Here is a 25,839-nt window from a genome sequence, read left to right as displayed (position 1 = left end):
CACCTGCTGGTTCTCAGGGGGCTCACAGGGTTTGTCGAATGCACTTCATTAACCAGCACAAAGAGGCTCAGCGACACAGAGCAACCCAGGGGCCCAGGAGGCCAGGGTGTGTGAAAGCACCCCACATCATAGATGGCAGGCAGGTGTGTTCGGGAAGTGGCTGTTGGAACCGCTGTCCCCCCCAAAACAATCCACGTGAACCACCAGTCAGTGGATGACTAAGTGTCCTTCGGGATCCAGTGTTAAGTAAACAGGTTGTGTAACAATTGTATCTGACCTGTTGCTGAACAAACGGAAAGCAGAGAGAGAGAAACCCATGGTCGCTCCCTCAAAGATGTCTGGAGACGACGCGTGGTAAGCCCTCCGAGCCAGGCCACAGGGGAATCTCCAGATGGGACGCAGGCGAGCACGAGTGTCTGCCCTGCGCTCACCAACCCCCATTGGCTGGAAGGAGCAGAGGAGCTCCGTGAAGCTGCAGGAGGCAAACGAATGCACCAGAGCCCTCGGCCTGTCCACAGACAAACTCTGAGCTGCTGGAGAGGCAAGCAGACCCTCTGACACCACGCCAGGGAGAAGACGTGACTTAGCAATGAACTTGGCCCAGGCCAAAACAGCCTGTGTGCCGAAGCGAAGCTGCCCAGTTGCAGGGGGGAACAGAAATGCCAGTGGCATTTTTCACAGAAGCAGAAAGAAAAGCCCTGAGCTGGTAGGGAGCCACTAAGGCCGGGAGCAGCCAACTCGGTCCCAGGGACTAAAGCTGGAGGCGGCGCACTTCTCGGTCTCCAACTATCAACACCCACAAAGCCACAGGATCCCGAACGGCGGTACAGGTGCCAAGCACACCCAGGCTCCACAGCACAAACAACAGAGTCTTGGGCCCAGAAACAAGCCCAGTTGCTTGCAGCCAATTAACTTCCACGGAGAAGCCTCAAACACCCATAGGGAGGGGATAGCTAGTGGGGTTCAGGAGCCCAACCGCCACACACGGAGGAACAGAAGTGGACCTCCGCCTCACACCACGCGCCAAACATGGATTGTGCTGCGAAGCCTGGGAAACCAAGGGAGAAACAGGTTCCAAATAACAACAAATTAAGACCTTCCTTCCCTGAGTCCCTTCCCACAGAGCCACACTAGCCCCGTGGCACCGTGTGCCCGTGGCTCACACAGGCCGCCACCCGTCATTCTGTTTGTGGCGGTGCCGCTGGGCAGGCAGGCAGCCCATCACAGGGCCGGCCTCCCTGTGGCCCTGGGGACCCCCAAGTCCACACTGAAGCAGCACATGCTGACAGGCTCCTGAAAGGCTGCCGGTGCCCCAGCAGGCGGTGCCCCAGCAGGCAGACTCGCCGTTTAACTTAGTCCGTCGCCCTGCGCGTGCGCATGCTGGCAGGGCTGGCGGCTACTCTCCGGACCTAACCCTGCTCCTGCGTGGAGGCCAGTGCTCTCCACCGGCAGGTTCTCAGAGCTCGCCTTTGTTTTGGGAACTCAGCAGCTTCACTGTAAATTGTCCCCTTGGGGTGCACAGAGGTTTGGGGTGAAAAGGTCCATCCCTCTCTCACTAATGCTAAAATATTCTTCGCAGGGATTTCTTCGAGTGGCGGCTCTCCATCACCTCTGTCCCGTAGTTCAGAAATCCACTGAAACACACGCAGACCTGCTCCTTCTACCGGTCCCAGCTCTTCATTTCTCATTCATGGAATTTCTCACAAGTTGTGAACTGCTTGCTCTTAACCAAACAACTACATTTTCCTACCAGTTTCAATGAGCACCTTCTCCCATCTCATGGTGGACTGTGCTGAAAGCAGGGTCTTTCACAGGGTGCCGGGAGCTTGCTGCACACTCTCCGACCTGCCGCTCCACCAGATCTCATCCTCGCAGTCGGTCCTCCTCCCTGTCCTCGCCATGATGCATCTCCATGCAGAGCCTCTTCTTGATGTCTGAGTGGATGCTCTGTCCTGGTTAACAGATAATCCTGGAAACGATGTATCTCACTGTCCTCCTCAGCCATCGGGAGGGTCTTCTCGGCTGGCGGTCACGGAGGAGGCTGAGCGACTGCGTGCAGCTCGGAGCCCCCTCCCCGCACCACCCCCCCACCGAGTGGGGCTGGGGCTGCACCCTGTGTACCCTTGGGGCCTGAGCACGGGAGCCTCTAGCTCACAGACTCACACCGCCCCTCGGACAGACATGGCCCCCTACTTGGGTCCCGTTCACCCAGTAGTAAGAGCGTCCACAGCTGCCCTTGTCTCCACCCGCACTGCCATCAAATGTGGTGTTAGGGTTCACGACCCCTTTACCTGTTACACTTTCAGCCCTTTGTCCTACCTGATCCTTGTTTTTGCCCTTAAATTTTGGTGTTTTTCTTTACAGAAGAATTTAAAAGTTCCACATTTAAATATATTTATGTTTCAATTCATGCTCAGAAATAATTTCCCCACTGACCAAGGAATGTTTGTATTTACTTACTTGTGCTGTTTCTCGTTTTCTATGAGAAACATTAAACACTGGTCTCAGGAAAGTTTGGTAACCTGCTTTTCCTTCCTCACTGAGTGAAAGTTCTACGCTGCCTTTTTCATCCCTGAGTCTATTGTGCTTCGTGTAAGCGAACCAACCGGAACGGCACTATTTTACCACAGAGTGAACACGGCGCCTTAAAACGCCTGTTGTTGCAATTAGCTGTCCTCTCTCTCCTTTCCCAGAAGTTCAGTGACTAGGCCCATCTATATAAACTTCAGGATTTCCGTACAGGCCCCTGCTGTCTGCAACACCCACCAGAACTGCATTAAATTGACAAAACCTGGTGGAGGAGAACAATACGAAGGCCACTGGCTTTCCCATCCAGCAACATTTTTTATTGTTCTCAGAACAACGTCACCTGCATTTCTCCACACAGACCCAGCACACTCCTTCCTGGTGCAGGGAGCCCCACGGGCACACTGCCTCTCCGTCCCATACTCTCGTGCTTGCCGGCACATGGCAACACTCTCAATTCTTACACGTGTAACTTTTATCTGACCACTGCAATTGAAATCGCCTCTGAATTGACTTCCATGGGTATTTTACGTGCATTATATTTTTAAAAAATAATAGTCATAGTTGTATAAATACTCAAGATTGTTTCGAACTGTGTCACCAAGTGGCACTGAGATTCAAGAACACTGCTCAGTAATGTTCCCAGTGCCATCCCCTGTTCGTCTGTAAGGGGCGTCACTTCCGTGGCCCACAGTAAATGTGGCATGTCTGATTCACAACCCTCAGGCCACACACAGCCTCGTGTTGGCCCCGCATGCGTACATTATACACAGCTCTGGAATCATCCGGCAATGAAAGAGCTAAGACATCTTAATTCAAATCTATTCCTGCCACGTTCTTTCTGGTTTTCTAGCAGAGTTCATTTTGAAGATTTTCTTATTTTATATTTCCCACACAGAAATTCTTGACTTAATGACTTCATATAGGAGAGTGTATTTTATTAAAATGTATAACATTTTTGGTACAAATATGCCTTTTCCTTAAATTCTGTCCATGTGGTATTAATATATTTACATATTTTAGTTTGTTTTTATTTGTCTAATTGCCACTTTCATTTTTAATGCTGACTGTAATTTTCTTTAGCATGTCATACAAAACTGCATATTGTTTAAGAAGCCACTGTCTATTTGACTTTTTAAGGACAGATAAACCCCCAAGTATTTACTGTAAAATACAAGCCTCCTCTGGTATCAGTCAACTGTCTTTCAAAACAACTCTCGCTGCCCCTCTGTGTCATGGGCCCTGCAGATTCCTGGTCTTTTGCTCTCAGATGCCTGGGGCGGGTGAGGCTGATGCCAGCCCAGAGCTCGTCCCCTCCTCCCTCCTCCGCCTCTTTCTGGAGGGCGGTCTGCTCCCACTCCCTCCTCCCAACCTCAGGCCCCTCCTCCTGAGGCTGAGGTCCAGACTGTGGCCAGGGGAGATCAGAATGCTAAGCTCCTGGCAAGACGCATGTGAAAGCAGTCACAAAAATCATGACTGCTATCATTAGCATTTACTTTTGGGGGTGAGGGGCCCTGAATGAGCGTGGATAGGTGCCAGCAGCAGGGCAGCATGAGGGAGGGGGACGTGACCACCGGGTGCTGTGTCCCAACAAAGCACAGCAGTCTAGGATTTGAACCTCATGCGGCCACACTGAAAGAGGCTCTCGCCTGTCGCCTTGCAGTCCGCGGGCACTGTCACAATGAGGGGCTCGTGGGGCCGTGAATGAGACCACAGGGGTCAGTTTGGAATCTGTTCTTAGACATGCCTTAGCGGCAAGTCTGAGCACACGCATTCACAAGCACTAGTGAACCAGTTGAGGAGAGGGTGCCAGTCCTCACAGCGCAGACTTCCAGGGAAGTGGCTGTGTCCTGGCAAAGGTGTGAACAGGTGTGAACGACATGCTTCAGACGGGGAGAGAGCTCGGACGCGGGCAGCAAGGCCACACCAGCGCTCCCAGTGGTTAGAGACCCGCTGAGTCCTCGATGCTCATTTAATTCCTTGAATACCGATGTACAATTAACATTACAAATAATCAAGGTTTAAAATATAATTAATGCAAGTGTGATTTAGTTATAATTAAACTAATTACACAGACACAGAGCCTAATAAGGGACTTGCAGACCAAGAGGAAAATGTAAATCCAGTCGTGCTTTTGAGAACAGCTATTTGAATTTCATTTTCCAATTATTTTAGAAACGATAGAATGAAATTACAAAGGAGACAGCCAGCCTCCCAGGGATGAGAATATAAACCATATATTTTCGTTTCCTTTTGAATTCTGATTATTTTGTCCTTTTGTACTTGTAAATAGAGACGTCCCAAAAAAGTAAAAACCCACCACCCAAACAAAAAAAAAACCTCCTCACACCCCTGGCTGCAGGCAACTCGGCACACGGCCCCTGAGTGAGTCTGACTCGTTCAGCTCGACGCCCTGCGGGACGCTAGGCAGGACCTGCACGTTCTCTCGGTTCACAGTTCTCGAACGTAATTAGTTTCCAGTGTTGACATCTGCCCACTGACAGAGGCCAAGCCAGGTGTGACCGTGGCCCCAGCTGGCAGTCAGCAGCAGCTGGTGCCAGTAGGAGCCAACAGGGGTGGCGCAGGGCTCAGCCGGTGAGAGGCACCTGCCTGTGACTGGCCAAGGGGACAGGCACACAAAACGTCGTGGAGTCTCCAGGCAAGGGCTTCTGTTGTCACCCCACCCTGGAGCACAGATGAGGACCAGTGAGACACTGGGAAGCCGGGAAAGGGGGCCGTAGGGAGAGACAGGACCAGGAAGCACAGGAAACTCTGCGACACACCGACCTCCATCCCAACAAACCAGAATGACACAACCCAGACAAGCAAACCCTGACTGGTCACCACCGAGGATGGCTGGAAATTGGTGCTCCCGAGAACTGGGTGAGGCAAAAGGCACAGAATAAGGGTTTATCTGACCTTGTTTATATGCACTACACCCTGCGTAACCAAATCAGATATAGGGAACAACTTGTCATAAACCCTCCCAGCCAGGAAACAAAAACTAGATGCTGAGAGCTGGGACAGCACCACCCTGCGATTCCCCGTGACTGAGTGGGTTCGCTCAACTTCCTTCCCTGCCCCTCGCCGCCGCAAACAGCTCACCCAGCAGAGTGAAGGCCAAGCGAGGGGCCCCTAGGGGAGAGGAGCCAGTCCCATCCTGCTCCGCCCTGCAGAGCGTCCACCTGAGCCCCAGGGCTGCCAGACCCAGCGGGAACCTCAAACCTACAGGCAGCCAGCCAGCCAAGTCCAGCTGCAGCTCTCACTCCACCTCCAAGGGCCCAGGACCAGCAGGGGTTGGAATGCACAGGAGCAGGTGGCGATAGGGCAACTGAGGTGGGACACTTACCAGTCAACCACAGGGAGTTTCTACAAGGAGGGAGACGGGAAGGCTGTGTCTGGGGCCCTCGGGGTACAAAGCCACAGAGAATCCTTGTGGGGGAGGGGCTGATCACACGCAAGACTGAGCTCATTTTTTAAAACTCTGGGGGGCCTCACCCTGCAGGGCGGGTGTGATTGGAAGGGTCTCAGGGAACAGCCTCATGTGGTTCCCTGAGCTAGTACCGAGTGGAAAAGCACGTGTGCTGTGTGAAAAGGTGTCGAGATGTGCTTCTCCACCTGTACCTTATCCTTCCATGAAAATCTGAAAGGGACTTTAAAAACATGAAGCCAGTATCATTGACTGTATTCCTTATGCTGTACAGTCCGTCTCTGTGCACACCTGAAACTAATACGAAAGGAAAAAAGAAAAATAGTAAGCCAAGGAACACGAGATTTTGAGTATCTAGAAATACTCCTACATGTACATTTTTGAAAGACTAAGTCAAACATATATGTCATTTACAGAACATGACAGCTATGATGTCACCTACTAAATTTCTAGGGTCAAGGTGAAGCTGTATATTTATAAACATACTTATACAAGAAGCATATTTATAAACTTAAGCATTTGATAATATATTTTTAATTTTAAAAGTCATTCAAATCAAGAAGTCAAAAGTAAACAAGACTGAAAAAAGCATGGTAGAGAGGCTAATAAGAGCCAAAATTTAATGAATTTGGAAACTAAAAGACTTGAATTGGTGAAGAAATTCAATCTTTCATTGCCTTTAAAGTAAAACACTCAAAGTTGAGAAATTATAAAGATAATTTATAGAAAAACATCAGCAGCACACTTATATAGGAATACAGCAAAAATGCATATCTTATGCATGACTCCAAAAAAAGTAGTAAAAACTTTTAATTGTCAAAATACAACAAAGTAAAAATAAGAATAAGTTAATAGTAAGAATTGGAAATGAGAATAATCAACAACAAACTAATTTTTCTTATGAGCAAATAAGGTTTAAATCCATGACAAAATCAAGTTTACTGTAGAAAGGTAAGAACGGATCAATAATCAGAAATATTAGACTTAAGACATAAACACGTGAAAAGAAAAAGAATTAGAACACAGGTCCCGATGAGTGAATGCAAAATCGGTGAACGTAAGGTTGTCCTGAGAGAACTTCCAGTGGGACTGCAGAAGGACACGCCCTGGAGACCCCCAGCACCTGGAGGGGGTTTCCGGACCAGGGAGGTGGGCGTGCTGCCCTTCCGTGGGGTCTCGTAGTTTGGGGAGAGCGAAGGGCAGCGGGGGCAGGGCCTCAGGAGGGAGGTGGGAGGACAGCGTCTCATTACTGAGAAGAGCACTGTGTTCTAGACAGCTCGCGAGGGCAGCTTAAAATACTTTTTAGAATTAATTTATCTCAGTAAGTGAAAAATAAACAAGGCTTGCAAAAGAGAAGATAGTGTTAAAAATGTCAGTTCTTCACTAATTACCCTATAAATGTGGCATAAAAATCAACTGAATCTCCAATAGTTACTGAGGACCCAATGCTTTTTCTGTTTCTCCCTCTGTCTCCAGAAACGAGGGGCAGACTTCCCTCTGCTTAATTCATCTCTAGGTAACCGGTGTTGAGCATAGAAACCACCATCCCAATACCACCTCCACGTGTCAGGGACAGGGGCAGGACACATAGGGGTCAAGGTCTCACACCACTGCCTGCTGGACTCTGCCCAGGGAGCGGTGGAGGCTCCAGCCCCTGCTTGGCGGTGGGGACCTAAGCATTCAGGTAGGGACGGACGGCGGGGGTGAGGGCAGAGTCCAAGCCCCTCGTGGTGCACTGCCCAGCGCCCACGGGGCCTTGCCTCCCTGACAGGGGCCGAGAGGCGTGCCCGGACTCTGACTCTGATGGACAGAAGGGGACACAGACACACATGGACAAGCTTGCTCTGAGGTCAGTGAGCACACTCCCAGGCCACAAGAAAGTGAAGAAGCCACGGGACGTGGCTTAGTGGCACTTCCTCAGTGGTCCAGACACGTGGCTCCATACCATGGTTATAAAAACCAGGGAGAGGCATTCCCATCAGGATACAAACCTCTCCCAGCTGTAATATAAATTCAATGTGATTCCAACCAAAACTCCAGCGCTGGGGCATTTTTAGAGAGGTTGATAAAGTTACTCTAGAAGTATAAAGGTCCCAGTGTCACCCAAGCAATTCTGCAAAGGAAGACTCGGGGGACAGAAGCCAGGCCAACCCCCAGGACGGGGCCCAGCCCCCCGAGGACTGGGGCGGGACACAGGATGTGCTCCCACCTGACGGCAGAGAAACACTGTGTCCGACAGGGGCACCAGGGACCCAGCTCGGGGCTCAGCGGGTCAGCACGTCGGCCCCACACACCAAAGCTGCAGGCTCAGTCCTGGCCAGGGCCCACTCAAGGGTCAGCAGTGAACGCACAGGTGAGTGGGACATGGAATCGATGTGGTTTTTTTCCCTCCCTTTCATCAATCAATCAATCAGAACATAGCATTAGGCAAATTGGAGTTCTGGGTAGAAAAAAATAGAATTAAAATTATATTTCTACTATATTGTTTATCCAAATATAAACTCCATATAAACACATGAATGTAAAAAGTCAGTTTTTGAAAAGAAAATACAGAAAATATGACTTAGAGAATTTAAGATTCAAAAACCAAGAAGAACAAAGGAAAAAATGATAAACTGCCTTAATCAGAAGAACCTGTAGACACAGAATCTTCCACAGCGAACGTAAAATAAAGGTGCCAGCGGAAGGTAGTGCCAGAGGCCTGCGCTGGCTTCCCGGCTGACTGTGCAACGTGCTCTTGCACGATGCACGGCCACTGGCCAGCCGGCCTGTGGGACGAAGGACAGTGAGCACCCCAGCCAGGGGCCAAACAAAACCGCACCATAAGTGGCCCCAAGAAAGCAGCCAAGTCCAGCAGGGCTTCGAAAGTGCGGATCAGCAAGACAGCGGGGCCAGATGCCCACCAGGCTCGTCCACGCTGACTCTTGGGCAGCTGCTCCCAAAGAGGGCCACGAAACACTCAGCTTGTGGTGCACATAGGCCACCTCATGTCCCCATCTGGTTTTTAAATGCGCGCCTCTCTGCCCGGCACCACACAGGGTCACTAGCGCCTCACCACACGGGAAGGTGACAGACACACACACAGACAAGAATGCACATTGAAATTAGGCAAGGAGGAGACGTCCCTATTGACTGAACTTCAGGATTACATAAAATGTCGTCCCTGGCCTGGGACATCACAGGGACAACCAGGAGTTGTAGGTGCAAAGAACAGGCCAATTGGTGGGTAATTCTGATCGTCCGAACAACTTTTGTCAATCACTGTATCTGAACCTCTCGAGCAAAGTGCTTTCCAGTCAGTGTGGGCAGGACTCTGTGGCCCCCAGCAGAGGGACGATGATCTCAGACAGCGCCAAGAACGTGGTGCCTATTTATATGACGGCCTCTGGAGGGAGGGCAGCAAGCGCGAGGTTTTCCTGCCGGAGCCCAGCAGCGGACGTGGGATGCCAACTAGCAAGTCTCCGGAGCTTGCTGAGGCAGGAAAAGGGGTCTACGCTGGGCCCTCAGCTCCAGCGTTGGAAATGAGAAGTGAGGACACAGACTGGGCTCTGGGACCCTCCACACCAATGCACACGAGGCGTGTGGCGGGGTGGCCAGAACACAGACGCACTGCCAGGCCCTGAGCCCCAGCCATGGCGCTGAGCCCACCCACCCACGCTCAAGAGGGCGCTCAGCGCAGGCGCACTGGGAGGGGACGCGTCCTCAGATGCCAGTGCTGCAGGGGCCTCGGGGGGCCCTGGGCTCCACCACTAACAAGCTCTACAGGCAGAAAACAGTGGAAGGCGGCTCACCCGGCAGGCGTCCTGACGACAGCATGCCCTGCGGTCGGGGTGACGTCACCAGTCAGCATTTTGAAGGTGGTGGTCTTCCCAGCTCCGTTCACCCCCAGGAGCCCGAAGCACTGGGCGGAGGAAACAGGTTTGTGGTGAGATCACACTGCACCAGGAGTGGGCCCTGCTTTCTGCCGGCCCTGCTGGCATTTGGTGAGATCTGCAGACTCGTCAACTCAGACGTTCTTACAAGGCAGCGTGTGGACTCCAGAACACGTCTGAAACTCTGGTGGCATTTGGACAGGACCTAGTGCTAGTAGTGCCTAACACATGCATGGACTCATATGTGCAGGGCTCAGGAGGGGCACATGATGGCCTCGCACACTCCCACCCCACCTGGGCCACCACTAGCTCCTAGCACACCCCCTGGTGACCGGGGGTCTGAGAGCCACGCAGCGCAGGCAGAGCCGCCCTGGCTGGGCCACCCAGCTGGAAGCACCCCCTTCGAGGGTCCCAGGCCTGCATCCCTGACAGCTCAGACCCCAGCCTGGGGCTGACCCCGGGTCACGGGGTGGCACCCACTCTGCACCCTGACACTCTCATCAGTCAGCACAGCCGGCCCAGCCTTGACCTGTGTTCCGTGTGGGAAATGCCCCCTGTCCTCTCCCCTAGACTGGGTCTCAACCAGGCCCCAGCAGGCACCTGCGCACACTCCCAGCTGGAGGGCCTATGCAGAGGCTCAGCAAGCCTGGCTCCAGCCCTTCTCCTGCCAGGCATCAGTGTCCTGGTGGCCAGCAGCCTGTCTTTGACTTCAGCTGCTCTCAGGCTCCCTGGGTCTCAGGAAACTGACATGGAGGGTCTTCTGTCCCCTGTCAGTGGTCCCGGGATGATCTCATCTCTCTGGGTGATGGCAGCCACCCGGAACTCCCAGCTGCTGCGACAGCCACACTTTCCCCTGGACTGAGTCTCTGTCTCCTGACGCCCAGGCCCGCCGTGTCCCAGGCCCATCCTGTCCAGGTGGCTCTGCAGGCACAGCATACCTGGACCACCCACTCCCCTCTCTGTCCTTCGAGGCTCAGACCTGGGTCTGAGGCACCCACCCCTCTCGGCTGCCCTCTTTGACCCGAGGCTCTGAGGCAGCACCACCTGCCTGATGCTCCGTGGGACACTGGGCCGAGTCACCGACCCCTGGACGTACAGGGCCCCTCCCAGCCATGTCTGTCTCTCCACAGTCCCGCACCCCTCAGCAGCTGCACAGCGATGCTCCTTCAGTGCCTAGAGAGCGGGACCCACTCATCAGCACCACCCAGGCTCCACCCAGGATGCCCAGGGGCCACCTCCCTCGGAGGCTTGCCAAGGCCCCGGGCACCCTGCAGCTCGGCAACCCCCGGGGGCAGCAGCGGCCTATGGCTAAAATGGCTCAACCGCATGGCGGCAGAGGGCACAGGGCTGGCCTTGGGGCTAAGAATCGAATAAGACACACAATAACTCACAGGAACACCTGGCCTATCCGCCCACCAACCAGAGCATCGTGTGCATCCGTTCCGCCCAGCAGGGTTGGAGTCAGCCCACACCTGCGAGCACCTACCTCCAGGATGCCTGCACCCCGCCCCCACACAAGGCAGGCGCTGCCCAGGCAACTGCATGGACCACCCTGACCTGCTCGGGAGCAGCAGGGAACAGTCAGGACATGGGTGCTCCCTCCCGTCTGACAGCCGGAGGCAATTGTTTCCCGAGCTGACTGCCCTTTACACAACTGAACACAAATCAGGAATGACTTATGCGGCTGCTGACGGTTCTGATTCCACATTTCTCATGGAATTACAGCCACATCCATGGAGAAAGCGCCCAAGCGACGGCCTTGCGGGGTGCGTGCCTCCCCTTCTGGGGGAGCCCATCACGAAAGGGCGTGCAGGCCCGAGTCAGCAGAGGTTTCCTGAGTCAACCGGAGTCACAGAACACTCTCAGTAAAAAGTGACTGCACAGCCCAAACAATAACTACATCTCCTCCGTCACAGCATGCGTGTGACGTCACAAAGAAGAGTCAGCCCTGTCCAGCCGTCAGCCCAGAGTCCACAGGGGAAGGAGCCGACACACTATGCCCCCTGGTTCTGCTGCTGCGGGCCATGCAGAAGCCACTGCAATTGGAAAGCCACTGCAGCTGTGACTGCCAATGCCCCAAGGGGGACATGAGCGGGTGACAATGATAGCCACAGGGGCCTGCGGCGGAAAGGGTGGCATGGGGACGCTTCCTCACCTCTCCCCGCCGCAGGCCCAGGCTCACGTCGTGCACGGCCGTGCGCTGCCTGGAGAGGCCCCGGTAGCTCTTGCTGAGGTTGTACAGCACCAGCAGGTCCCCGCCAGTCCTGCCTTTCAACACCCGTGCCTGCTCCTTCTCCACGTCCACGTCTTTACACGATGTAACCGTGCCTTGGATGCTGGCAACTTGGCTCCTAGAAGGACGGGCAGGGTCAGTTGGCTCCCGGGAGGCAGGGTTGGAGGCCTCAAGACAGTGGGTGGGGTCAGAGGCAAAAGAGGGGCCAGGTCCGGAGACGATGCAGGGCCAGGTCCACACCCCCGCCCTCCTCGCCATCCAGAGTCCCAGTCCCAACTTCAGGAAAAACAAGACCATGCCGGACTCGCACTCAAAGGAGAAGGGGCTCACCACACAAGCGTCACAAGGAATCACACTGCCTGAGCAATTCCAGCAAACGGGTCAGTTAGCAAGTGAGTCGGCGGGCAGAAACACCCACACATCACAACCTCACACAGCACAACCTCACACACACACGGGGCTATGTGAAGTGCGGTGCAGCGGCACCTGGCCCAGTAAGCATTGGTCAGATGGACTCAAACCGCATCTCCACCTCTAACTCTGCTCCTGGCACTTTCTGACCTGGTGCATCCTGACTCCCTGGTGAGCAACACCAGCATCCTCGCTACATGGGCAGAGGCAGCAGGGCGGTGCTGTGCCAGCATCAACACCCAGGTTCTGGACACCTCATCACACTGACTCGGATCACTGGGAGATGTTGAGTGAGGGGTCCGTAGGGACTCTCTACTAATCTGGCAACTTCTTGTGTCTTAACCTACTTTTAAATAAGCAGGAAAGCACATGCCTCCTCCCCATCCCCCTTTCTCTGGCAGCCACCCATCCATGGGCCGAGCAGCCTCTGGGAGCCCTGGGGACCCAGCACTGAACAGCGAGAGAACATGCTGTGAAGTCCCGGTGAGAATCTGCTCCCACGGGACCTTGCTGGGCAAGAACAAGGCCGAGGCGCAGGCCACGTGGCCATAGAGCAAGGAAACACAGCCACACACTCCTTCACCACCTCAGCATGCTAGGGGGCAGCAAACACTCGGACGCCCGGGCGAAGCCACACAGAACCTACATACAATGGCAGAGACGTGTGGGCGTGCACGCGCACAAGCACCCACATGGGGGCCACACTCTAGCCCTCCATCAGCTCGTACATGCTGTGGGAGACTGGTGCTGTTCCCCCCACCCTGACAAAGAGAAGATGCAGTGTGCACGGTGACAGGACTGGTGGAGGGCCCATGGGCTTCGGCCCCGAATTCCTGCACCTCCCTGCTCCTGGGAGCAAGCCTGCCCTCGCCCCCAAGATGAGTCCTGCTGCCACCCAAGCACACCAGAGGCACTGCCGCCACATGCAGGGCCCAGTGTGACCACAGCAGAAAACCTCCCTGAGACTGTGAGACAACCACATGCTCCCCTTCAGGGTGGCCCCGAGTTGCTAACACCAGCCTCCCTCTAGCCCAGAATTCACACCACCCCAGTGAGAGGAACCTAGCAGCTGCTCTGAAGGGCTGCGTGTGTCACCGCGCACACTCGCCTGCAGGCTGCCACCTGCAAGGGACATCTTGCCCTCCAATGGAGGTGGCTGCAGCACACACCTGGACCACTGCAGGAGGTCCCCATGCAGCAGCAGCCTCAGCAGCAGCAGGACCGAGCCCTGGCAGGCCAGCTGCACGAAGATCCAGCCCAGGAAGCTCATCGAGAAGGGGCTGGCATAGGAGTCGATGCCAAGGCCACGCGCCAGGTCGTACTTGATCTGGTTGTAGCAGAGCTCCACCAGCCCCTGGCCCAGGCAAAACTGCGGGAACAGCGTGAAGGCCCACCTGAGCATGTCGGAGATGTCCTGTAAGTTCTGCGTGGGGACAGGAGAAAAGAAGCCAAACCAAGAGCTCATCACGGCATCCAGTTCTCCATGCTGGCCCTGTGTTGGCCTGGGTCCCAGGCCCTCCCAGACAGCGAGCGAGCCACAGAGATTTCCCGGCTCCACAGTGCCAGGGCAGCCTCCCTGACTGAGACACACAAGCAGCCTTCACTCGCTGGGCCACGGCCCTCAAGAGGGCACCGGAGTCAGTCTCCCTTTCTGGGGGTTGGCGGCACGGGTACTGGCTCACACACTCTCAGTTCCAATGGGAGAAGCAGCCAGGCCAGCTCATGCTGGCCTCCTGTCCCGGTGCAGGCCTGGGGTTGGTAGAGCTCACTGACCTGAGCCCTGGAGACAATGGCCAGCAGCTGTGGCATGGTGGTCATCAGCAGGGTGCAGAGGCCAAAGACGAAGTTCAGCGAGACGTAAGAGATGAAGGCCACGTCCGCACTGGGGAAGACCCTGGACACCAGGTACATCCACGGGAGGGTGGCGTACCTGCGGAGTCCGAGGAGAGCGCCTGTTTGTTTACCAGTCGTTTCTCTGGCAGCAGAAGGAGAGGTGAGCTTTCCCCAGCCTGGCCCAGCCTCCTCGCTCGGTGAGCAGTTTCCTGGGGCTGCAGAGGGCCCAACACCACGGAGCAGGTCCAAGCCCGGTGGCCTGTGGGCCTGGACTTGCAGCTCTGCCACCCTGAGGAAGGCCACGGAGTTCCCCACCGAGTCCTACAGGGAGGGGTCTCCTGGGCCTCACCCTGGGCTCCACCCACCACCAGGAAAGCAGAAATAATGCCTGTTTATGGCAGTGAGCACTGAGCATGGAGCACACAGAAAGCTGGGGCTCCATGCGAACCCCAGGCTCGAGGACAGACTCAGGGATTCACTTCCACTCCAGCCCCTGCTCCATCAGGCAGAGCACCCTGGGCCTTCATGCACTCCCTGACCCTCTCGTATGTCCACGGCCAGAGTTGCAGAGGGGCTGACTCAATATCCCCAATTCCGCTGGTCTGTCTCGTCCTCCCTCCCCACCCACCCAACACTGCATCAAGTTGCCTAGCGATGACTGGTGCTTGGTTTACCTAAACTCTGTCCCCTGTTTTGAATAAGCCTGGGTCACTGGCATTGCTGTGGTTTGTGTAAAATTCCTTTTATTCGTAACTTGTGCCTTAGACAAAAGCAGACAGCTTTGCTTCAAAAAGCTTTAAATTGTGACAAATTGGCACGTTAACTCTGTTCCTGCCACAAGCAAATCCCCACATAACACGGTGCGTGCGGCACCCAGGAGAAGCCGATCTGGGACACTGGCAGCAGCCCTGGTTAGTTCACACAACGGAGAAGCATGTGGAACGGCCTCTCCGCTTTTGCACTTTTCTCTGAGACGAAAGGAGGTACACGTCAGACAAAACATTCCTGAACTACTAACACCGTAGAAGAGGGAATGCGTGCCAGACCCAGAGCCAGGGGAGAACCCCCACGATGGCCATTACAGAGCTCACTGGGGGACACACTCAGCCCCCCATCTACGTCTGAGTGATGGTGGGTGAGAGTGGTTTCCAAGGGCGCGAGTCTGTCAGCTGCCCACGCCCGTGCCCGCCCCGCCCTCCCCCATGAGGCATGCAGCTCCCTGGCCCATCTCGTTCACGTGGCGACTCTCGCAGAAGCAACGTAATTGCTGGAAAAGAGAAGAGAGCATGCAGCCCCTGGCAGGTTCAGAGCCACCCTGGGGCTCTCTATCTCCGAAAACGCGCGCTAACTGAGCGGCCGCGTGGCTCCTCACGCACCCGAACAGCAGCAGCAGGAGGGCCGTGGCGGCCAGGTTCTGGCGGAAGGTGAAGGCTGGCAGCCCGAAGGCCAGGATGACAACGACACACAGGCAGACGGACGCCGAGTAGAAGAGCTGAGGGAGGAGAGGGGTCCTGTGACCTCGAGGGCAGGGGCCGGCTTCTAGGTAAGTGTGCTCGTTCTGCACATGACAAGTTTTGTAGCCGGGGTCTCAGCCCTGGAACAGCACCCACACACCACACATGTGTGTGCACACCACACGCATGCACACACCGCACACACTTTAACAGGCCACCGCCTCGGGGTGCTGGGGCAGCGCCCCTAGTCCTACCATGTCGAACAGGAAGTTGGTAAACCAGTAGGTCCCATGGCCCAGGCCACTGATGTGCTGCAGCCTCTTGGCTCCGGTCACCCGGTCCCTGACCACAGCGCTCCCCCTTGAAGCAGTCAGGATGGAGAAGCCCAGCGCGATGCAGAGGGCCACACCACACTGGCGGACACTCTCCAGGCTGCAGGCAAGCACAGTGGCTGTCATCCAGGAGACAGGGCTGGGCCCCTTCCTACTGGGGACAGCCAGTGAAGCCGGTGGGGGACAGGCTGGCTGGGGGCGGGGACCATGCCCTGAATCCCCTAGGCAACCTAGATGGCATGGATTACCGGTCCCCATTTGCAGGGGACAGAGCTGAAGAGTGCAGAGTTGAGGGGCATTTCCGAGTCCACCTGTCTCCATGTCTCCTCTCCATGGCTGCACCCAACCCCCAATCACAGGGAAAGACTCCCAGGGTGCATCTGCGGGGGTGTGGCCCTCGCCCAGGTTGGGTGCCCTGCCCCCATCCCACAGCAGCCCCATCAGGGGCAAGGGGCAGGCATTAGCTGTAGCTCCACACCACTGGCCCATCACTGATGTCAAGGACCTTACACCCTCAGCGTATTCTCCACGTGGAGACGCAGCTGCATGTCACGCCCACTAGTTCAGCCTCGGCATTGGACTGCCTCCCTGAAGGTCGCTGTCCCCACACTCCGTGAACACGGCCAGCCAGCACCTCTAACCCTGTGTGCCAGCGCCGCTTGAGGTGAGTGCAGAGGCAGCACCAACCCCCCAGAGTAACTTTGCTCCACAGCAGGCTGCCCGCCCCCCCTGCCCCCTCCATCCCCCCACCTTCAACTCACATCCTGTCCTCATTCAGCAGGGCCCCTCCATATGGGTGACTGTAGAGCGTTATTCCTGTGGGAGACAAACCGAAAAGTGGCCCACATGCCCTCTCCCACGTGGCCAGCGGACAGCCCCCCACCACACCACGCAGCCCCCCTGTACCCAGGGGATCTCCCAGTTACTCTGCCCAGGGACTGCGCTGGTACCCAGGAGCAGGAAACCCCCCAGAACCAGCATGCGCTGGCACGCATTGCCATGGCCCCATGCTGACATGGGACCACATTCGACCATCTGACCCTCAGACGCACACCTGCGGCCTTGGGCACCGATGTGCAGCCCACGTGCCGCAAGAGCTTGTGCAACACGCAACACGCCACAGCTGAGTATTCAGTCAGGGGCACGCTCTCTCCTCCCCAAGACTGCCAAATGATACAATGACAATGGTGGCTGTCCGGCGTGGTGCCCGGTCTGCACCACAAACATAGGCATTGTGTAGCAGAACAGCATCTTACCAGTCACGGCTAACAACAGGCCAAGTCCCATCAGTGAGTTCATGGAGCCAAAAACCCTCACACAAATATAGGCACCTGATGCTTTAAAAAGTTACTCTGGAGCTAAAAGGGTAGGGAATTACTACTACTGTTACTATCTTTGAAACCAATCATAATCACAGGTACTTTAGTCAGACTGACGAGAATGCGTTTGGCGTGTGCCGCAGACTTCAGTCACTAGTCCGAGTGCCATGAGATGGGCAGGACAGGAGCCTGCTGGCCCGAGGGCAGAAGAAGGGTGGGCGGCACAGGGGCTGCACAGCAGTGTGCAAAGGGGGCTCCCTGGCAGAGGCCAGGCCAGCGGGCAAAGGCCCCCAGCACCCGAGCCACATCTGGAAGACAGAAAGGCAGGAGCAGAGGCCGTAAGGGTGCGTGAGGGTGCGTGCATGTATGTGTGGAGGGCTGGCACTCTACCAGCCCAGACTCAAGGCGAGGGGCTGGGCAGAGTTCAGCCACGTGCCAGTGGCATCCCACTTCCACAAGAAGGGAATGGGAGTCTGTCCCCCACCAGGCCCAGCCCCACATATCCCTCTGCTGGTCCTCCTGATCCGAGTGTGCCAGCCACACGGAGACTGTGATCGGGGAGCCTTCCTTGCACAGCGGGTCACACACTCATGGAGACTCTGTTCCCAATCTGGGGGAGGGGGCCAGATGCCACCAGACGTCCTCAGTCTCACCAAGTGTTGGACAGCTAGGTGGCCCTCTTCCTTCCCAGGACAGAGAAGTCACTCCACCAGCCCCGCCTCCCCGCCCACCTGTGCAGGGGGCCACCCACCTGTGCAGAGGGCCACCCAGACAGACACACTGGCCCAACCTGCAGCCCCCTACCCTCGTGGGATGCAGCCCAGTCCCAGGATGACACTCGTGGACTGAGGCACAAGCAAGGGTTTGGGGATCAGGATGGGAAGGGAGCAGGGGCCTCCCAGAAAGAGCCAGTGCAGCGATGCACGCAGACCCCATCCCAGTGCAGACCTAGGGCAGGGGGGTGAGGGCAGAGTTGTCACTGCCCCCCCACGGAGGGCGGGGTGGTGTGTGTGCCCGGGAAACCCAGGCAGCTTTTGGCTTACCGACACTAGGCGAGCCATGAATTTGAATGCTGCACCTGGCTGTGGCTGCCTTAGACGCATTTAGAACCACAGTTATTTGGGAGGAGGAGTTTGGCAGGAGTAGGCATATTTCAAAATCAAGCAACCATTTCTCTACATTGGTATTGAGATTTGACATTTTGCCCAAGTTGGGTGGGACTTAGAAGCCCTTAAATGAGGGACACGTGTGCCTGTTTTCTCAGAGATGGAAGTTACGAGAGCAAGAACAAAAACAGCCCAGGTGGCAGGGAGCTCCGCTCCCCACAGCCCATGTTTCCCTGGAGCTGGCAGAGACGCGGCAAATAGGAGGACTCACACCTGCACAGAGCGCACACTCTCCCTGCCTGCTGCCCACAGCCACCTGCTCCTCAAAATGGCGAGACTCTAGACATTAAGGCTCCTCCCACTGATTGGGGCTGCGGGCACAATCCATCTCAGGGATCGGGTATTCTGCCCAGCAGCCCTCCTGGGGCAGAGCCCCACACAGAGAAGGCGCAGGCCCGGGGAGGGGCACAGGGGGCTCTGCAGCAGAGCGGAGACGAGGTGGCTGCTTTAGGCCGAACATGATGGGCAGTGGAGAGAGACTTTGGCCCTGACTTTCTGGACCCCAGCTGACCCGTCCTCTGCATCTGTAGCTTCGATGCCCTTGCTGGGAAAGCTGCACGACTACAGTGCCAATGCCTGCCACCGGGCGCTGCCTCCCTGGGGCTGTGCTGTGCGTGCACTGAAAGTGCATGGGAGGTGGCGGCAGTGTTATGGGGGCAGAGGGCATGTCCCAGCTCTTCCAGCAAAGGCCAGGCAGTCAGCACCCACGCAAACCTAGGGGTCCACTCATCTCTCCCTCATGTCCTTCCGAAGGTCTTCAGAAACGCTTCAAAGCGTGCCCTTGAAAACACTGACATTATTTTTCATTGTCTGGTTATTCTCGTCATTTGTATTCTGGCTGTTCTTTCTGGGAACTGGCCCACAGAAATGTGGAAATGGGTAAGTTCAGCTCTGCAATGATAAGCCTCGTCCCAGCTGCACCTCCTGTGATCCCCAGATGCCGTGCAGGTGTTCTCTATAGGCAGCGCATCCAGGCTTTGATCCCACATCCCTTGTGACGGCAGGTCCTGGTCTCTTCCAAGTGCGATCCTCCCATGAAGCCCGCAGCTCTGCAAGTGTCCACAAAGCCTGCCCAGGGCAACCCAGTTCTCCATGGGGCCACGGGGGCCACAGGGGTCACGTGAGGATGTGCAAACCCATCTATGTCTGACACACACATGTTCACTGCACGCCCCATGTGGACAAGGACTTCTGAACACATAAGCCCCGAGAGCAGAGACGCCCTCTGCTAGGTGCTCACCTTCTCACCACCAAACAGGGCCGAGGACAAGCTGTGACAGCACTGACTGCTGCCCGGGCCGGGCGCATTCCCTCACCCAGCCACCTGCTGCGAACTGGCCATGGCACTCACTTTCCTGGCGCTCAAGGGCGGCCCACGCCTATCAGACACCCTCAGTGCAAAATGCTCACTGGCTCCAGTGTGACCCAAGAGCCACCAGGGGGCAGAGGGGCTCTCAGGCCACCCACTCCCTTCACCACACAGATGAGCCACCATTCAGGGCAGACGCAGACCCAGACCAGCTGTCTGCGTGCAGGTGCAGCCAGCGACCGCCCAGCCAATCATCACATTCCTGCCCCAGGAGTCTTCCCGCCGACCTCCTTCGAGAACGAGAGAATGAGGTCTCTGAAAGCAGGGGCCTCACCATAGCGTCTCCAGTCCTCGGCGGGGGGCAGGAGCCCCCACAGGAGCAGGTTGTTGAGATAGTTCAGGTAGGAGGGCAGGGCATGGAAGCCCTTCTGGTTGTACCACACCTGAAAAGAGAGTGGCCCGTGCTGAGTCCACCCACCTGCCCCTCACAGAAGCGGGGGCCTGGGGCCAGCACGCTGCAGCCACACCTGAGGCCGGGCCCCGCGTGGGGCGACACTCCTGCCTGGCTGACAGGCAGCAGTCAACCCAGTCTGCTGACTTCCTGTTTATCACAAGCATATAATTTACAGCTAAAAATAGGCTAATGTTCCCAGAACGAATGTGGATGTTCTCTACAATTACACTCTCACAGTGAGCAGGAACCTAAACCCATCATTGTTTTCTCTCTTGGTTGGTAAGTAATGAAATTTGACCTGCAAATTAAAAGTGGGGAAAGTGATAAAAGAGAGAGAGAGAGAGATTACTTTCAAATTAATAACTGAGTGTGGACATCACCTCTCAAAATAAACAGAACTGAGCATGGGCTGAGTGTGGGGGATCAAGTCGCGGGTCCACCAGAGAGGAGGGCGGTGGAGGAGGACACAGGAGGCGGATGAGGTCCTCGAAGGCAGGACAGTAAGCTGCGTGAAGAGGACCAGTTGAACCATTAGCATCCGTATTTCAAAATAACAGTTTTAAGGAGAATTTTTAAAAACATTCTCAGCGTGGAAGGCTGATGAGTATCTTGGAGATGTTGATGAATCAACTGGAAAATTCTGGTCATAATTCCATGGCCGGCGCATCCAAGACAGAGCAGCCCCGGCAGGCCCTGCAGAGGCCGCCACCATGCACGCAGCATTCAGGCTGGACCCCAGAACCCGCTGCACCGCCCATGAGGGGCAACCAGCCCGGAACCCAGCCCTGCTCAGGCAGGACGCAAGTGAGTAGTGCCCACGGCACATTTCCAAACCCCTCTGCCCCCACAGCCATGCACGGGGACGGCAGAAGTTCTGAGGACAGCAGAGACAAAGGCCGCGGGTTCTCGGGAGGGACGGACACCCCCAGGGAGCAGGCAGACACCACAGAGCTGCCGGCTGAATGAGCGCATGTTGGTGGTGGAACGAGGGTGCTGTGGCTGCCTGCTGGCCAGCGTGAACTTGACAAAGGGTGACCCGCTGGTCCGTGAAGTTTCAAGGAACAGAATCAGAAATGTTCTCGAACTTCACGTCAGCGCTTCTGTGAATTGGCCTTTACTTGGGAGGAATTTTACAGATTCTTCGGGTAGGTACTATAGTGTTTATGATGATCTTCAATTTAGCATTTGAGAGTTAGCTTAGTTCAAAAGAAGGGGTTTTCTCTCTTTTTCCTTTTTCTCAGGACCGGTTGTTGGAAGCCATGGACAGCACTGTGGAGATCTGCGGTGGGATGCCGCCCCGCGCACCTGTGCAGAGTGACACCCCAGCACCTCCCCTCCTGTCGGGGACACCCAGTGACACTGTCTCAGACAGCAACTAAGTAGCTGTAAGAAAAATCCCTTGGTGGGATTTTTATTCAAATGCATGAAACTCCCTGAGAACAGAATGCCTACCAGGAGCCAGGAGGGAGAGGGCACAGCCCTTTTATCAAAAACCATACAATCTAGCCAGCACTTTGATTAAATAAGATAAACACTCAGGATGTGAGTGAAACAACGCAGAGAGGTTCCATGGACGACCTTCTACAACACAATGAATTTAATTCATGCTAAGCTTATTCCTCTGAAAACTTTCTATTTTATCTTTTAAAAGACGATGAAGTGGTACAGCATCTTGTGAATGAACCCTAAAGGCCAAGTACCAGGCCAGCCAGCGGTGAGCGGCAGGGGAGTGCCACCGTGTGCCGTTCCAGGTTCTAGGCATTCCTGTGCCAGGCAGCCCCATGGAGGAGAAATGGGCACCCCCCGAGTCAGTGTAACCAAAGTGACCTCACAGGGATCGGGTCACACATTCTAACCGGACAGGTCGTCCTGGGCGGCCACGCCCCAGGCACATAACTTCCTCACTAAAAGGCGTGCTGGTGCCTTACACCAGCCCCGTCGGTCTCTCTGGCATCTAGGCTAGTGCCCTCTGGAAAGGCCTCTTTTCCTGAGGCCTGGGGGGAGTGGTCGCCCCAGGAGAGCAGGTGACCTCTTAACCTGGGATCCATCCCTCCTCACTTCCTCCCACCTTCACCTGATCTTCCTTCCGTCCCTCTTCCACACCAAATGCCCACAGGAACCTACAAAACACTGTCCCCTAGAGCATGGAGCTCTTTGAGACCTTGTTTTCCCAGCATGTGGTCAGTTTGGCACAAACAAGTTCATTAAAATTCTGTACAGATTAGAAAAGAACCCCCCGAAGCTTTGGACTGTCTTCGATCAGCAACATCACAACGGCGGGAGCCCCTACAAAACCGTCGATACAAGAGACAGATCAGCACACAGAGGAAAGGGGGCGTGGGAGGGCACGTGGGCCCGGCACAGCCTGCAGCAGAGAGAGAGGGGCCGCCCTGCTGCTGGCCCCGAGCCCGCAAAGACACAGCCCCTATAAACATGAACGGTGGGGTCAGTGCAGGTGAAAAGGCTTCCATACTCTTAGAGGAAACGAATGACTCCTACAAACTAGGCAGGCTCTAACCACAGCCACAGCCTAGGTTCAAACACCAGCCGAGGCATGCAGGCCGCTCTGAGTCTCCACGTCTCTCATAAAGCCGTGAACCTCCTCGCCTCCTGCCTGCTGAGGAGGGCCTCCAAGGGTCACACAGCGACGTGAACGTTCCCTCAGGAACCACTATGTGAGACCCTCCCCTGGAGCACAGTGTGGACGCTGACATTCTTGTTGGGATGGCGCCTTGAAATGCCTCTGCAGGGCCTATATTCACTGAGTGAGCCACAGCACGCAAGCCCTCGTCCGACCAGCTCTCCAGGCTCCGGGAGGGATGGAAGCCCCCCCACAAAGCCAGGGTGGGGTGCCCCTCCTCCAGGCTCACGTGTGCATTGTGACAAGTGGCCACACCTCTGCCACCACCTGCCCTTCCCCTGCCTTCTTCCTCAGCTGGGACACCACCGGAGCACACTTCCCACGCTGAACTTACAGCGTAGACTCTGCCACTCGTCCCCACCTGAAGGCTGTGCAGACACAGTGCTCCTGAGGCCTGCTGGGGGACAGAGGCATCCCCCTCCACCCGGGTCCTCCTGCCCTCTCCACGCACCAGCCGAGGGGTGCCAGGGGCTCCGCCCCATCCCCGGCAGCAGTGCAGTCAGTGCTGGCCAGATGAGGTGCGGCTTCTCTGTGTGCCCTCAGGGCCCAGCAACCTCCCAGAGGAGGAGCGGTCAGGCCCCATGGGGAAGGAAGAGCTCTGCTCCCAGGGACCCCGGGACCTTCAGAGTGGCCCTGGCTGGGGATGTCCCTGAAAACCACCTTCTCCCTCGCTTCAGGCCCATCAGGTGGAGTCCGATCCTGACCGCAACAGGGGCCGTCTGCCACACAGTCCAGAGGAAAGCTGTTCTGTCTTCTGCCCTTCAAAGGGCACGTGCACATGTAGCTCTCTCTGTCCCAGGAACAAGCCCCTGGATGGCATTCAGCCCCCTGTGCCCCGGGTGTGTCTGGGTGCCAGGTCTCCCTACATGCCATCTGCACCAGGAGCAGCAAAAGGAAACGGGAGACTTACCTTGGCCAGGCTTCTCGGTGTGGCCGCCACAGAATGGGCCTCTGGACCAGGACCCGGGGCTCGCACGCCAAAGGACCAACCCCCAAGCCTAGGAACAGCAGCCACGGGTTAGCACTCCGCTCCAGAGGGGGGCGCCCGAAAGGGGACCGCATACCTGCTGCCCCGAGACCCTGGGCAGTCAGGGCCCGGTCACCCCTCCCCCAAGGTGTTCCCTGAGCCCTGCCATTCAGACTAGACCTTCCGTGGCCTAAGACATGGCGCCTGCCATGAGAGGCTTTCCAAGGCACTGTGGCTCGGCACCCACCGGGGCTGGTTGCTGGGCAGCAGCAGGAGCTCCTCCAGGCGGGAGGCTGAGAGGTTCAGCAGCGTGTGGCCCAGGCGGCTGGTCAGGGAGGGGGCGCTGGTGCTGGTGTTCGGGCAGGTCTGTCACGGTGCCCCAGGAGGTAAAAGAGAAATTCGGCTGGGCCCACCCACAAGCAGGTTTCCTGACACCACCCTTACCTGAGGGCAACTTTCCGAAGCATTTGGTTTTTACTAAACTACCTGCTGCCTCTTATACACGTATTCCCTGTGTATAATGCACACTTTTTTGCCCAAATTCTTTGGGAGAAAAACAAGGAGGCATATTATACATGGGTAGTAATAATTCTGTATCTACATAAATGTTTTAAATTCTTTTATGCTTATGCATTAGAAGTGTAACTCTAGAAAGCAATGATATTTGTATGTTCAAAAATAAGCACTAAAATTTCTCTACAATAAAAAACCAAGTATCTCAATATAAACAAATAACCGAATTAAAAAATTAAAATAATTTTAATTTTAAATAATTTCTTCCTGAAAGTTTGGGCCAAAACGTGGGTGCACATTGTATACAGCTACGCACAGCACATCTTGACACCTCAAACCCACCAGGACCTTGGCAGGCACTCACGCTGGGGACGTCAGGTGCCTGGCTGTCTGCAAGTGTGGGCAGAGCTGTGAGGACTCAGAGGGAAACCCTCTCCATGAGGTGGTCCTGCGTTGGGCACCAAGCAGCAGCGGTGGGGCCAACTGAGTGAGAAGCCGGGAAGCACGGGAGCCCCGGGGAGAAACTAAATGGCTCCCCGCTGGGGCTCACTTGGGTACCAGCCGGGCTCCAACCTTGGATTAACCGCCCAGGAGCAGGTGAGGCCGGCACCCCATACAGCCTGGGCCACAGCCCCGGGCTGCCCTGTCAGGACCAGGGCTTGGTGCCCTCCTCACTCTGGGAAGGTGCGGGGAAGGCAGTGCACCGGGGACAGTCCCGACCTTGGGTTGTGACACTTCTCCCCGTTCTGTCAGTTGGCGTAGCCCTGTGAGCCGCTGCTGGGGGAACAGGCCTACAGTTCTGACTGATGCCTTCGGAGTCCCCGTGGAGGTGCATCGCAGTCAGTCTCACAGACAGATTTCAGCGGGTGCCCCAAACAGACAGGCAGCCAAGCAGCCCTGAGTGACAAGGACAGGGCCTCACCTGTGCCCACTAGGGGTCTGCCACTGTCAGGGAGCTAAGTGGCATCTCAGCGCTCATGCTACATCTCTGGGGACTCAAGTGGGCAGTCATGTGACAAGAGCCTTGTCAGCCTGCCCTGAAATACTGGGAAGTTTCCCTCTGAGGGAGGGCAAGGCTAGGGGCGGGGTGGGGGCAGGGGGCTGTGAGCCTGCAGACCACCTGTGCTGTCTCAGGGGTCACTCTAGGAGTGGAGCTCCCCGGGGCCATGTCCCCCCACGTGAACTGAACCACGCGGAGCTAACCACAGTGCAGCATCACGAGTGAAGTCAGCATTGCTGCTCCTCAAGGTTCCGCCTTTAAAAACAATCAGGCCACTGCAGAAACCTACCAGGCAGCCACAGGAAGCCTGGGCGTCTGGGCGAAACAGCGGGTCCGAGCGCCAACAGGAAGGGTCCTTCCTGCAGGGAGGACACAGGAG

General features: G+C 56.0%; 1 protein-coding gene across 5 annotated transcripts in view; it reads right to left on the bottom strand.

Annotated features, from left to right (window-relative positions):
• Positions 1 to 25,839, bottom strand: part of ABCA13 (ATP binding cassette subfamily A member 13) — a 132,659-nt gene that overhangs the window by 8,301 nt on the left and 98,519 nt on the right. For 4 of the 5 annotated variants that reach the window (XM_037041071.1, XM_037041073.1, XM_037041072.1 and 1 more), the window contains 11 exons: positions 25,750 to 25,819; positions 24,195 to 24,313; positions 23,891 to 23,978; positions 20,220 to 20,328; positions 16,853 to 16,907; positions 16,014 to 16,191; positions 15,682 to 15,797; positions 14,246 to 14,402; positions 13,642 to 13,895; positions 11,984 to 12,179; positions 9,748 to 9,857 (listed from right to left, as the gene is read on the bottom strand). In XM_037041071.1, the coding sequence (XP_036896966.1) occupies positions 9,748 to 9,857; positions 11,984 to 12,179; positions 13,642 to 13,895; positions 14,246 to 14,402; positions 15,682 to 15,797; positions 16,014 to 16,191; positions 16,853 to 16,907; positions 20,220 to 20,328; positions 23,891 to 23,978; positions 24,195 to 24,313; positions 25,750 to 25,819 (1,452 nt within the window). Of the gene's footprint in view, positions 1 to 9,747; positions 9,858 to 11,983; positions 12,180 to 13,641; positions 13,896 to 14,245; positions 14,403 to 15,681; positions 15,798 to 16,013; positions 16,192 to 16,852; positions 16,908 to 20,219; positions 20,329 to 23,890; positions 23,979 to 24,194; positions 24,314 to 25,749; positions 25,820 to 25,839 lie in introns of those variants that run through there. The other variant, XM_037041075.1, reaches the window with a different exon arrangement.

This window comes from Sturnira hondurensis, unplaced genomic scaffold, assembly GCF_014824575.4.
Source record: "Sturnira hondurensis isolate 20B ecotype Veracruz unplaced genomic scaffold, ASM1482457v3 Scaffold0002840, whole genome shotgun sequence".
Classification (NCBI taxonomy): Eukaryota; Metazoa; Chordata; class Mammalia; order Chiroptera; family Phyllostomidae; genus Sturnira; species Sturnira hondurensis.
The sequence above is the reverse complement of the archived record's forward strand: the minus strand, read 5'-3'. Positions and strand labels throughout refer to the sequence as shown.